Genomic DNA, 11948 nt, shown 5'->3' with positions numbered 1-11948 from the left:
TCTTCTCCCATCGTCTCCTTCCTCTGAGTCTCTGCCCACCTTCCGCTGCTGCTTTCCATTATACTTCTCCACCACTCACCACCCACTCCCCACCCGTCCCCCGCCACGCCACGCCGCTCCCCGGAGAATCCCCCGCCGTTCCCGCCCCGGGCCACGCGGCGCGCGCGCGCTCGATCGATCGCCGGCGGGACGTCTCCTGCGTTGAGGTGAGGCGGGCGGGCGAGATCCCCATCCGCGCCGGCGGCGGCCGGGCTGTGTTTTGTTCGGGGGCGGCTTTTCGTTAGGGTTTCTGACTGACGGAATGCGGGGCCCCGTTTCAGGTTCCGGAGGCCTTGCGCGGACCGGAGGAGGAGGGGATCCATCGCCGCGCCGCGCCGCCCCGCAGGCCATGTCGGGCCACCTCGACCGCCACGCGCGCCCAAGTGAGCCCCCGTTCCCCCTCTTCAGCAGCTCTTCCGATATCGGTTTCTCGAGGCGGGATTTGGGGGCCGGTTCGCGGGGATCGGATTCCGATTGCCGGCTCCGGCTCCGGGGTTATGTCGTGCTATCTCGCCGTGGCCCCCGGGTTCGCTGCGTGATCTCCCCGCCCTGAACAGTGCTACGCCAGATTGGATTGGCTGCAGTCCGCCGGCCGGCCTCGAGTTCCGTCGGTTCCTACTAGTGTAGTAGAATAGTTCTCTCCCGTATTTTGGACCCGTGTGCGCCAGGATCGGGTCATACGATGCGTTGGCGGCCGCGAGGTGATTTGCGGCCTGACCAGTTCAATATTGCGTTGATTTGGCCCTCATCAGACCCGCTGGTGCTGGCCTGTTCAATACCTGTATTTTCTTATGCTAGGCTAGGTTGGATTCTATGGGCGCTTTAAACCTTTTTTTACTATATCTATGTGGGATTTTCATCAGCATACTAGCAGTTTGGTGGTAGGCTAGAATGGATGAGATCATTTGGCTACTAGAAGAAGGTGAATCTGGTAGTAGACAAGAATACCAGAAAATTCAATGCTCAAGGCTGAAGTAGCACCTGCAATGTAGTTTGGTATCAACTGCTTGAGGACTACTAGTAGAAGTAGACCTTACAATTAAGACCACATGCATCTGTTGGGGGTTGTTGAGCCCTTTTGGGCCATCATTATCGCTGATTCGGCGGATGCTTTCAAGGGATTCTGTTCATCTGATATTTTGATCCTTGTTTAAGAAACTTCGCGAAGAAGTTGAACCGCTGATGTTTATGCTAACTGTAGCTGTTATCACCTGGTCGCGTAAGGCTGTGAACACTGGATTGTCCTGTTGGAACCTTTGCATGTGAGCTGGATTCATTGCTCAGAACAAAATATTCCCAGAGCTTTGTTTAGTTATTTTGTTGAGAAGTTGCCATGACAATGACTTTGTTGTTTACTAATTCTAACAATAGTATGGCGGGCTTAGATTCTTTGACAAGCCCAATGCTATGCACTTGGTACTTATGCTCCTACGTATGATGAGCTGTCTACAATTTCATAGGGCCACTTACTCCCAAGGAGTCAGTTTTGCGTTCAAATAAATTAGTGTTGTGAACTTGCCATGACCATTGGCTTATCTTCCTTTATGACGGCTCAGGTACAGATGGGTGCTCAAGTCACGACGAGCGCAGAGACCACAGGTTGGATTTTGAAATCTCCGAAGATGAAAAGAAGACGAGGATGGGCTCTCTCAAGAAGAAAGCTATAGATGCATCCAGTAAGCTTAGACATTCCTTAAAGAAGAAGAACAGGAGGAAGAGTGGTAGTCGGGTTCTGTCTGTGTCAATCGAAGATGTGCGCGATCTAGTGGAACTGGAAGCAGTGGAATCATTTAGACAGGCGCTGATTTTGGACGAGTTGTTGCCTGCAAAACATGATGACTATCATATGCTGCTGAGGTATAATCCTGTTAATTGTGATGTCCCTTCTACAAGAGTTCGGCATGTCTCTTTTTTTGTTTTTGCTCTATTTAAGATGGGTGTCTATAAGCTAACTTGAAATGTTTTATGTTTAGATTTCTAAAAGCAAGGAAATTTGACATCGAGAAAGCAAAGCAAATGTGGACTGACATGCTTCAGTGGAGGAAGGAGTATGGTACCGATACAATTGTTGAGGTCAGCTAGCTGAAATTAAACTCTTCATACAATTTGGATTCCTTTGGCTATAAATAACAGCTAGAGCCATATTTAACTGTAGGACTTTGATTACACCGAGTTGGACACTGTTCTGGAATATTATCCTCATGGTTATCACGGTGTTGACAAAGAGGGAAGACCTGTTTATATTGAAAGGCTTGGAAAGGTTGATCCTAACAAGCTTATGAATGTAACAACTATGGACAGATATGTAAGGTATCATGTGAAGGAATTTGAGAGGAGCTTCTTGATCAAATTTCCAGCATGCTCTCTTGCCGCAAAAAGGCACATCAACTCGAGCACAACTATTCTAGACGTTCAGGGCGTGGTATGTTGCCGAAGACTTAATATCCACAACTCGTCCATGTTCTCACAAACTTGGCAACTGGCAAATTCTGACTTTGATACCTGCTTTGCAGGGTTTGAAAAATTTCAGCAAAACTGCACGTGAATTAATTATGCGACTGCAGAAAATTGACAGCGATAACTACCCTGAGGTCTGGACTTCCACCTTACTCTTGTAGATAAGCATAGTTCTGCATTTGTACGTTTTTATTGTGACCTATTGAGTTAAACATTCTCCCTTTTCTGTTCTATGTTCCAGACTTTATTCCAAATGTTCATAGTCAATGCTGGCCCGGGCTTTCGACTGTTATGGAACACTGTGAAATCCTTCATTGACCCCAAAACCACTTCCAAGATACATGTAAGTATTTCCATGGACCACACATTGCCCTTTTCATGCCAAAGTCACTTTATTTACAGGGTACTATTATGTTTCTTCAGGTACTTGGGACTAAGTGTCAAAGTAAACTGCTTGAAATAATTGATGCTAGGTAAGTGACGTTCAGTGTACTGCTCTTACAACAATTTGAACTTTTCTTTAAGGTCTGTTATAATTATTCTCTAAATTTGTGATGATTGAACAGTGAATTGCCAGAATTTCTTGGTGGCACTTGTACCTGTCCTGAATATGGAGGGTGCCTTAAAGCCGAAAAAGGGCCATGGAAGGAGCCGTACATACTGAAGGTATGGCTAATGGGTTCCTGCTAATCTTGTATCTATTACTAGTCACTCTCCTTTCATTATTTCCCTTCTAATGTTCTTATTATCTGCTGATACTAGAAAGTCCTTAATGGTGAGGCCCAGTGTGCTCGGCAGATCGTAACTATTTCCAATGGAGAGGAAACTGTTATTTCTTATGCCAAGTCCAAGCACCAAATGGTATGTCTCGCAATCAATTTGTATTGTTCTATGCCTCAGCGATTTATGTGGGAATATAATAATTTACTTAAATGTGGAATTCCAGATCCGTGGAAGCGATACATCAACTGCGGAGTCTGGATCTGAAGCTGACGATGTAACTTCTCCCAAAGCTCTGAGAAGTTACATCTCTCATCCTAAGTTGACCCCTGTTCGAGAAGAGGTCAGTAGTTGAGATTACATTGTTCTGTGATGCAGTTAGTTGTGAGCAATGGACCAGTCAAGCTGTCGGGAATGTCAATCAGCTTGCTCAGCAGGGTAACTGAAGTGAAATTCTAATGGCACTCAATTTACTGTGCTTCCAGAACATTAAAAATGAGACTGTTGAATCTTAACTATTTGTATTATTTTGAACTTCCATATGAACAAAACAATCGGAAGTGCCTGCCTCCATCAAACAACCTTATAGTGGGTTCTAAACAACTAACCCCATTAACCAGGCATTTCCCTGCCATGCTATTTTCCTGGCCAGCTGTTTTTGAATTTGCCATGTTACAGAAAACAAACCCCTTTTCTTTGTCAATTGTGTTACAGTGTTTGAACTTGTCTCTTCGCCTTTCAGGTCAAGATGATCAGGGCCACTAGCTTTACTACCCGTATGCCTGAATATGACATTCCTGTCGTCGACAAGGCTGTGGATGCAACATGGAAGAGAGAAGTGCCTAGGAAGGCACCCTTCCCATCCACAGGTTTGTTTTTGTCAGTTTCATTGCAGGATCTGAATATGCCTTTTGTTACTTGCCAAAACCTGATGTTTGCTGATATTTCTTTGATGTAGAATCTTCCCTCAAAAGCACCACCAAGGCATCCAACAGGTCCTTGGATCAGATTCTTCCAGCTCTGATGGCTTTCGTGCTTGCCATTGTAACGCTGCTTCGGTCAGTTAAAGATATTGGCACAAAGAGATTGTCTGATAAAAACGAGCCAGAAGAACAAAGCTCTGAATTATATCATGACTCCTTTCCAAAACCCGAGTTCCGGCCCCCTTCGCCAAGTCCTGGGTTTGCTGAATCTGACCTGTTTTCCTTAGTCTTGCAAAGACTGGCACAGCTTGAAGAGAAGGTTCAGACGCTTCAAGAAAAACCTTCTGAAATGCCTTGCGAGAAAGAAGAGTTGCTTAATGCAGCCGTCCGCCGCGTGGATGCACTGGAAGCTGAACTCATCGTAACAAAGAAGGTAATCCATACTGCACAATAGCTTGTTTCTCACTGTTTCGTTAGAATGCAAAAAACCACAGCTCCAGAATTTTGTACCTTGTATCAGTTTTGATTAAGAAGCTGAATGTCCAGCCATTTTACTCAGAACACTTGCAAATTCATGCAGGCTTTACACGAGGCTCTCATCAGGCAGGAGGAACTACTTGCATATGTAGACAGGAAGACAATTGCTAAGGCTCAGGTTTGTAAGGAATGCTGCTTGATCCTTTCACTGCTTTTCTTTTCTCGGTCAGTTTCTCATGTCTACCTTCCTCTTGCAGAAAAAGAAGAAGACGATGTCTTGCTACTAGGACCAGGAGAGAGACCATACCCCCTGTTGAGTTTTCTTCCTTCTGAGATGCCAGAGAGGCAGATATGGCGTTTGAGATGATGTAAACGAGTGATCTGTTCGTTTTCCTGACAAATGCGAAATGACAGATATCGGTTGTAAATCGACAGAAAATCCTGACATAAATAAAATGTGTTTTTGCACTGGATTCTCCCTTTTTCGTGACTTCCTGTCTCATATTTCCTTTGTGCCTTTGCACGCCATAATTGTTCACCTGCACTTCGGCATCACAAGCCTGACGATAAGCATAGCTAGATTATTGTAGATCCAGCGGGAAGATTTGCTGAGATAACTTGGGGAACATGACCTTTTGTGGCTAGTACAATGCTTGTACTTCTACAGCTGCAGCCCCCGATCACTTTGGCCTCATTGCCCAGTGATGGTATCATCATCATCATCATTACGGAGTATATTATTATCACGTTTCAGTCATACAGCAGGTAGGGGGTTCTAACAGCAGGTTTCGCACACTTCAAGTGAGCAGAGTTTTTCAAAGGCAATTAGACAAAGCTTTTACATTCTATACCCACATATAAATACGTTTGGACAAGAAGGGATCGGCGTACTAGCTAGGACCTGCCTGCTTGGAACACTGCACCTAATTTCACATGAAACAGCTCAATCTCTGCACCGAAGTAAAAATAAAACAAAATCTTGTGTTCCAATGGGGCCTAATGTGGTACATTCTGTCTCGGCATTCCAGATTGTATGTATCCATTTTTGCTACGAATTTCTTTCCTTTCTTTGTGTAGTCCACTGCTTCTTGCTTGATTCCTCCTCCAGGGGTCGGCCGTGGTGCCATCATCAAGCTTTTCTTCACCAACGGAACGGGTTCTGCTGTTGGAGACAAAACTTTAATGAAATCAGCTTATAAGACGAGTGGGATGAGCTCAAGAACAGCTGAGTCTGACAGTGTATCAATGGCTGCAAATGCAAGCCAGAGTGGTGGCCTTACCATCCCTTTCTTCTTCTTTTTCTTCTCGATGTACGCCAGCACCTCCTCCTGCTGCCCTTTCGACGTCTCCAGATCCTGCAATGCAATTCCATGGCAGCCAGATCAGATGCTGCCAATTGCCTTGCAAAACATTCTAGAGAAGCATCAGGTATATTTGTGTATGTGTAACCAGTACCTTCTTGGTGGTCTCAAGCTCGGCCTCGAGAGCATCGAGCCTGGTGGCAGCGGCGGCGAGCAGCTCCGCCTTGTCGGCGGGCATCTCAGGGGGCCGGGAGCTGAATGCAGCCACCTTCTCCTCCAGGTCACCCACCCGCTTCACCAGCGCCTCAAACTGCGCCGCCGACACCGCAACCACCGCCGGCCCCTGCCCGCCCTGCTGGGCCTGCAGGAGCTTGCGGTTCTTGGCCATGGCCTCCATGGTGGCGATGCCCATGGCGGCGTCCATAGCCCGCTTCGGCGCGATCTTGCCCACCCGGAACATGGCCACCACCCCCATCACGAACGCCATGATCCCCGTCACCGCCTGCCGGTCCCCCGCGTCGCCGTGCTTGTACGCATCCGGCAGCGATGCGTACATATCTGCCAACCCGCAGTCAGTGCACACATTTCTTCAGGATCAGACACAAACCACGTCTCACTCCTTCAAATTTATATGTGTGAAGGATGCTAGAGTTGACCTCTGGCGAGCGCGAGCTTCTCGGGGCTGACCTCGCCGTTCCAGTTGAACTCCATGTTCTTGTCCACCATGGGGAACACGTCGTCGTAGGGCCCGGAGCCTCCCTCTTTGCCAGAAGGTGCAGCCTGCACATTGTACACCGGAGAAGCAGAAAATTATGCTAAACGAGTACTATCTCTAGTCCTATTTAATCGATGCGGGTCTACCCACACGATATGCTAGCTTCGGCTCCCCTCCGCGTCGACTTAATCCGACTGGAGGGAGTAGTTAGTACTACTATGGAAAGCACAAGTGTCTGGCTTACTACTGTAGCAAATCCGACAAATGCTAGATTTCTTAAACATATTCATTCACCTTCGGCTCTGAAGTTGACATCTCATGCAGGGGAGACATCTGCGGCGGGTGTTCGATCTTGTCACGCGCCACCTTGGGAGAGTCGACGGCATCACGTCTCATCGAATCTTGCTTCTGCGTATGAAATCAGACGGCAATGTTCAGAAAAATATGACGAAAAGGCCATATAATACCTGCATATAAGTAAGAATTGAAGTTCATAGTAACCTTTATAACTGGCATGGTGTCGTCTTCGGTGACAATCTTCTCCTCGGCACTGACAGGGTCCGAGCTATTCATTCCGCATCTCCCCATTCCACATTGCACCATCTGAAGAATCAAACCAGGAAAATGTTAATGGACCTGTGCTCAGGAGTTCAGCTGTAGTAGTACTGCTACTTCCTTCAGTTCAGTGGCAAGTCTGCACTACATTTCCCACAGGTCATGCATGAACTCCAAAATCTTCGGAGAGTAACCATTAACCTTTAGGATTTCAGGGTCCTTCCACGGCCCTTTGTCAGAGCGCATGCAACCGCCTTCGCATACACAGGTGCCTCCGAGGAAATCAGGCAATTCACTGTTGGGCTCCGCAGAACAATAATAGAAAAGGTAAGTTCAGCATCAACATGTTGCTGATACTAATGCAAGCAATCCTATTTGCATTTTCAGTACTGCGAAGTCCTTGAGAGGCAAAAGCTTGAGTTGGAGAAAGGAAACCTTTTAGACAAACCTGGGATCAATGACTTCCAGGAGCTTCGGCTGGTACTTGTTGCCAAGGACCTAAACCAGCGGGGCGGTTCGTAAGAAAATGGGATTAGAACTCTTGATCCAGTGTATAAATTAGCCAATGATTGGTTCAGGATAACAAACGAAAAGAATATATGGGTTACATGGATCTTGGCCGTGGTCTTGGGATCAAGGAAGGACTTGACGGTGTTCCACAGGAGCCTGAACCCCTGACCGGCATTGATGATGAACATTCGGCATAGTGTCTGTAATGTCAATTAAAATCATCAATCAGCATCGTTCCTCTGAAGTACCACTTGGCAAACATGGAATGAATTTTTTCCCCTCGGTAATCCTTGTACATAGATTTTTTTCCGCTAAATCAACATATTTTTAGGATTCATATTATTTTGTAAACGATGAGTATGCAAGCTCAAACTGCAGACACAACATTTGCACTGCACGCATATGAGCATATGATGTACCTCAGGATAGTTATCCCCATCAACCTTTTGGAGGCGGCCGATGAGATCTCTCGCGGCCTTGTTGAAGTTTTTGTACCCCTGAGAGATGCCAAACAATGTTACATGAATTTTCTATAGACAACGGAACATAGATATCTCTCTCTTGGCCTTGCGTCCAATGATGCACACGACCAAAAATGTTGATGGAGCTATGGAAACGCCAAAGAAACTTGACATGAATAAGTGGCAAATGAATTGCTCCATTACCACTCCGGAGACGTCGAGGATGGTGGTGCTCTGGTCGACATGGCGCTTGGCAGCGATGGAGCATGCCGGGAACTTGATGGCGAAGGCCCTCTCGAACTCCCTGACGTGGTACTGGACGTACCGGTCCATGCTGGTGACCTGCAATAGCTTGGTGGTGTCGATGGAGCCCAGCTTCTCCATGTAGATCGGCCGCCCGTCCTTGTCCACCCCGTGGTGCCCCTGCGGGTAGTGCTCCAGCACCTGGTCGACCTCCTCGAACTCGAAATCCTGCATCGAATTTTGCATGCAGCAGCCAGTTCACCCCAAAATGCTTGATCGGTCTTGTGTGGCGATACATTTGAACAGTAGAATGAGAACGGCAACAGTATGTACGCACCTCCATGATGGTGTCGGTGCCGAACTCCTTGCGCCACTGGAGCATGTCGGACCACATCTGTTTGGACTTGTCGATCTCAAACTTGCGGGCCTTGAGGAAGCGGAGCATCATGTGGTAGTCGTCGTGGCGGGCCGGGAGGAGCTCCTCGAGGACGAGGGTCTGCCGGAAGGCGTCGACGGAGGCCATCTCCTCGGCGTCGCGCACGTCCTCGATGGCCACGGACATCACCTTGCTGCTGCGCTGCCGGCCGGACCGGCGGCTCATGGAGCTCCGGAGCATCTTGGAGGAGGCGCTCATGGCGCGGTGCCGGAGCGACGCCGACGACGCCATGCCGGACGCGCGCGGGGTCGACGAGGCGCCATCCGCCGCCGCGGCGGCGGCGCTGCTCGGCGCGGCGGCGGACATGTGACGGTGGTCGTCTTCGTCGCCTTATTTAGTAGATAGAACGCCGGCTGGCTAGGGGCAACGGCGGCCGGGCGAGCGCCCCTGCACCACCACCTACCTGCACAATCAACCACCGCTGGCCGCCATTAACCGCCGATGAATCAGCCAAACATTTCCTCGATCGATGGAGAAAGATAATTGACAATAATACAATCTAACGGTAATTGAGGCGAGCGATTGGATCGATGGGTTACCTGGGAGACGGCCTTGGGGGAGGATGGAAGGGAGGTAGAGGTCCGAGGAAGAAGAAGATGGGGAATGGCGAATGCTGGCTAGCTAGAGTTGGTTGGTGCATGCATGCATGGCCACAGCCCGCCATGGAGGTCTCCTCTCCCGCGCGATCGAGGCTCTCCCACTATTTCAGGCACGATGGTAGCTGCGCCGTTCCTAACTTTAACTTGGTCGATCATGCCCGTTTTCTTTTGTTAATTATTACTGCTACTACTCCCTCCTTCACAGTTTATTAGGCGCGCGCGTACCCCTAGGTCATCAATTTAACCTATATAATTTAAATTATATAATACAAAAATTATATCATTAGAAAATAGAACATCTGAACTTTCTAATGATATAATTTTTATAACATATAACTAATGCTAACTTGATCAAATTTGCAACCTAGGGGTATGCGCGTGCCTTATAAACTGTGAGAGAGGGAGTACTAGGTAGTGTAAGTATGTTTTAATGTGTGCACTCTCTTTCTTCACAAATAAGTCAAACTTCATTAACTTTGACCAACTTTCCAGAAAAAAAATAGTTGCATTTATAACACTAGATTAATATTGCTAGATTCATCTTGACATGTAGTTTAATAATATAGAAATTTAACATCATGTACGCTGCTATTTTCATGAATTTTTTTGGCCAAACTTAAAATTGTTTGACTTCTAAAAAATGAAACATGCGTAATTGTATAACATGGTCTAATATTTTGACCCAAGCATACTTGAATGATACATGGGTCAACCCTCACAGTAGGAGCTAGCTGCTAGGAGTAGTTGATTAGTTTCATCACAATTTCTCATTCATGAAGAGTAAACCATTTCGCTAATTTTATCTTATATCTTCAGAAAGTTGGAACCGGTGAAGTATAAAACAAGTCGAGCATTCTCACCTGGCCAAAGGACACTACATACACAGAAAAGGGATGCTAGTTATACATAAAACCTTGTTGAGGAGTGAGGAGTGAGGCGTGCATTACATCGATTGCCCAAGGTTGAGCGGGGGTGTCTAGAATTATGCTTCAAGATCCCAATGTTTAGCACGTGGACGATTCCTAGGCTACACGGTGGGCGTTAAGTTTAAACCCCAAAATGGGTTTTTGAATATCGTCCTTTTACGATTTAGGTTAGGAGAGAATGGAACTATTTTATTATGAAGAAAGAGGGCACCCTCCGGTTTCTATTATTAGAACCATATTGTCATCTTTACAAGAACATAAATTAGGACAATATGGAAACCAAATACCTACACAAATTCAGAAAATCAAAAAGTCGGTTAACATAGAACTTTTGTTCAACTCTACTATGCTAAAGCCAAATTTGCATGCACGACACACATGCGTCGATTTCACTAACGTTTTGACAAACTAGTGATAGATAAGGAGGGGGGATTCAATAAAAAAAAATTTAGGCACTTATAATATTCTGGAATTCTCGATTTAGTTACCGAGAAACCTCTATGAAGTTATTTTCTATTTCCATATACTCGAAATCACTCTACTATGTTCAGTGGATATTTAAGGATATTACCGATAAGTACATACTACATTAAGGACATACATTATTCTATGGAGTAAGGCGATACGTTTCCTTCATTTAATGTAAATCAATTTAGCACATTTTATTAAATATCTGAAACAAAAAGGAAATTATAAAAAATATCCGATAAAATGAATTTTAGCTCAAAGCTGAAAAGTATTTGTGATGATAAATATTAAAAGCGATCAAAAGTATGCATCTTGACATACATGAGCATGCTAATATTGTTAGTATGCTTCTTACATCGGAAAAACAATATTTAAGATTTTTTCAGATAATGAATAAAATAATGCATTTAGGAACAACATCATTATGATGAGTAAGAAAAACTAGTATAAAAAATACAGGAACAATTATTCTAACCAACCAAAGATTTTTTTTGGAGTGACCCTCCACGGCTCCATGGCTCCACGCCGCCACTTGTCACGCCAACTTATCCACTCATCACCAATTGTCAATAAGCACTTGTTCTATGTTCGCATTGAGAAATACATGGTGGTAGAGTTGGCACTACAACATGGATTGTATTATAATAATGAACTGAGTTAATGGCACCTGCGGTCATACAACTTATCTCGCATGTGCACTTAAGTCACACATCTTGCAAAACGAACTAACCGGTCGCACAACTTGCAAACATGTGCACTCCAGGTCACCAAATGGTTTGATGTCTGGTTTTTAACAAAAACTGGTCAAGTGCGGGCACGTGAGGTTCGCTAGTCACTCAAGATTTACACACAACCCCCTAATTTGTTCTTCTCTATTTCCGCTAGGTAAAGGCTTGAGTAAAATAGAGAAGATAAAATTAGGGGGTTGTGTGTAAATTTTAACTGACCCAAGAACCTCATGTGCCCGCACGCGACCATTTTTTTGTTAAAAACCAGACATCAAACCGCTTTGTGACCTGGAGTGCACATGTTCGCAAGTTGTGTGACCGGTTAGTTCGTTTTGCAACATGTGCGACTTAAGTGCACATGCGAAACAAGTTGTATGACCGCGGGTGCCA

The 11948-nt window shown here is 45.9% G+C and overlaps 2 protein-coding genes across 2 annotated transcripts; one reads left to right on the top strand and one right to left on the bottom strand.

The window, feature by feature from the left end:
* The first annotated feature begins 349 nt into the window (after positions 1-349).
* On the top strand, positions 350-5087 carry LOC124691360 (phosphatidylinositol/phosphatidylcholine transfer protein SFH6-like). The gene is made up of 14 exons (XM_047224645.1): positions 350-422; positions 1596-1896; positions 2013-2112; positions 2195-2461; positions 2553-2630; positions 2738-2839; positions 2920-2969; positions 3063-3162; positions 3259-3357; positions 3443-3559; positions 3959-4085; positions 4175-4572; positions 4720-4794; positions 4874-5087. The coding sequence occupies exons 1-14, from the start codon at positions 389-391 to the stop codon at positions 4901-4903; spliced, it is 1878 nt and encodes a 625-aa protein (XP_047080601.1). The 5' UTR covers positions 350-388; the 3' UTR covers positions 4904-5087.
* A 670-nt stretch (positions 5088-5757) lies between these two features.
* Positions 5758-9131, bottom strand: LOC124686030 (phosphatidylinositol/phosphatidylcholine transfer protein SFH12-like). Its single transcript, XM_047220037.1, has 12 exons — positions 8739-9131; positions 8363-8629; positions 8117-8194; positions 7796-7897; positions 7636-7685; positions 7389-7482; positions 7134-7235; positions 6927-7040; positions 6574-6697; positions 6072-6475; positions 5897-5971; positions 5758-5778 (listed from the first exon to the last, which is right to left on the bottom strand). The coding sequence occupies exons 1-12, from the start codon at positions 9066-9068 to the stop codon at positions 5758-5760; spliced, it is 1761 nt and encodes a 586-aa protein (XP_047075993.1). The 5' UTR covers positions 9069-9131.
* Between the last annotated feature and the right edge of the window lie 2817 nt (positions 9132-11948).

This window comes from Lolium rigidum, chromosome 2, assembly GCF_022539505.1.
Source record: "Lolium rigidum isolate FL_2022 chromosome 2, APGP_CSIRO_Lrig_0.1, whole genome shotgun sequence".
In the NCBI taxonomy this organism is placed as follows: Eukaryota; Viridiplantae; Streptophyta; class Magnoliopsida; order Poales; family Poaceae; genus Lolium; species Lolium rigidum.
This window is presented reverse-complemented; position numbering and strand designations above follow the sequence as displayed.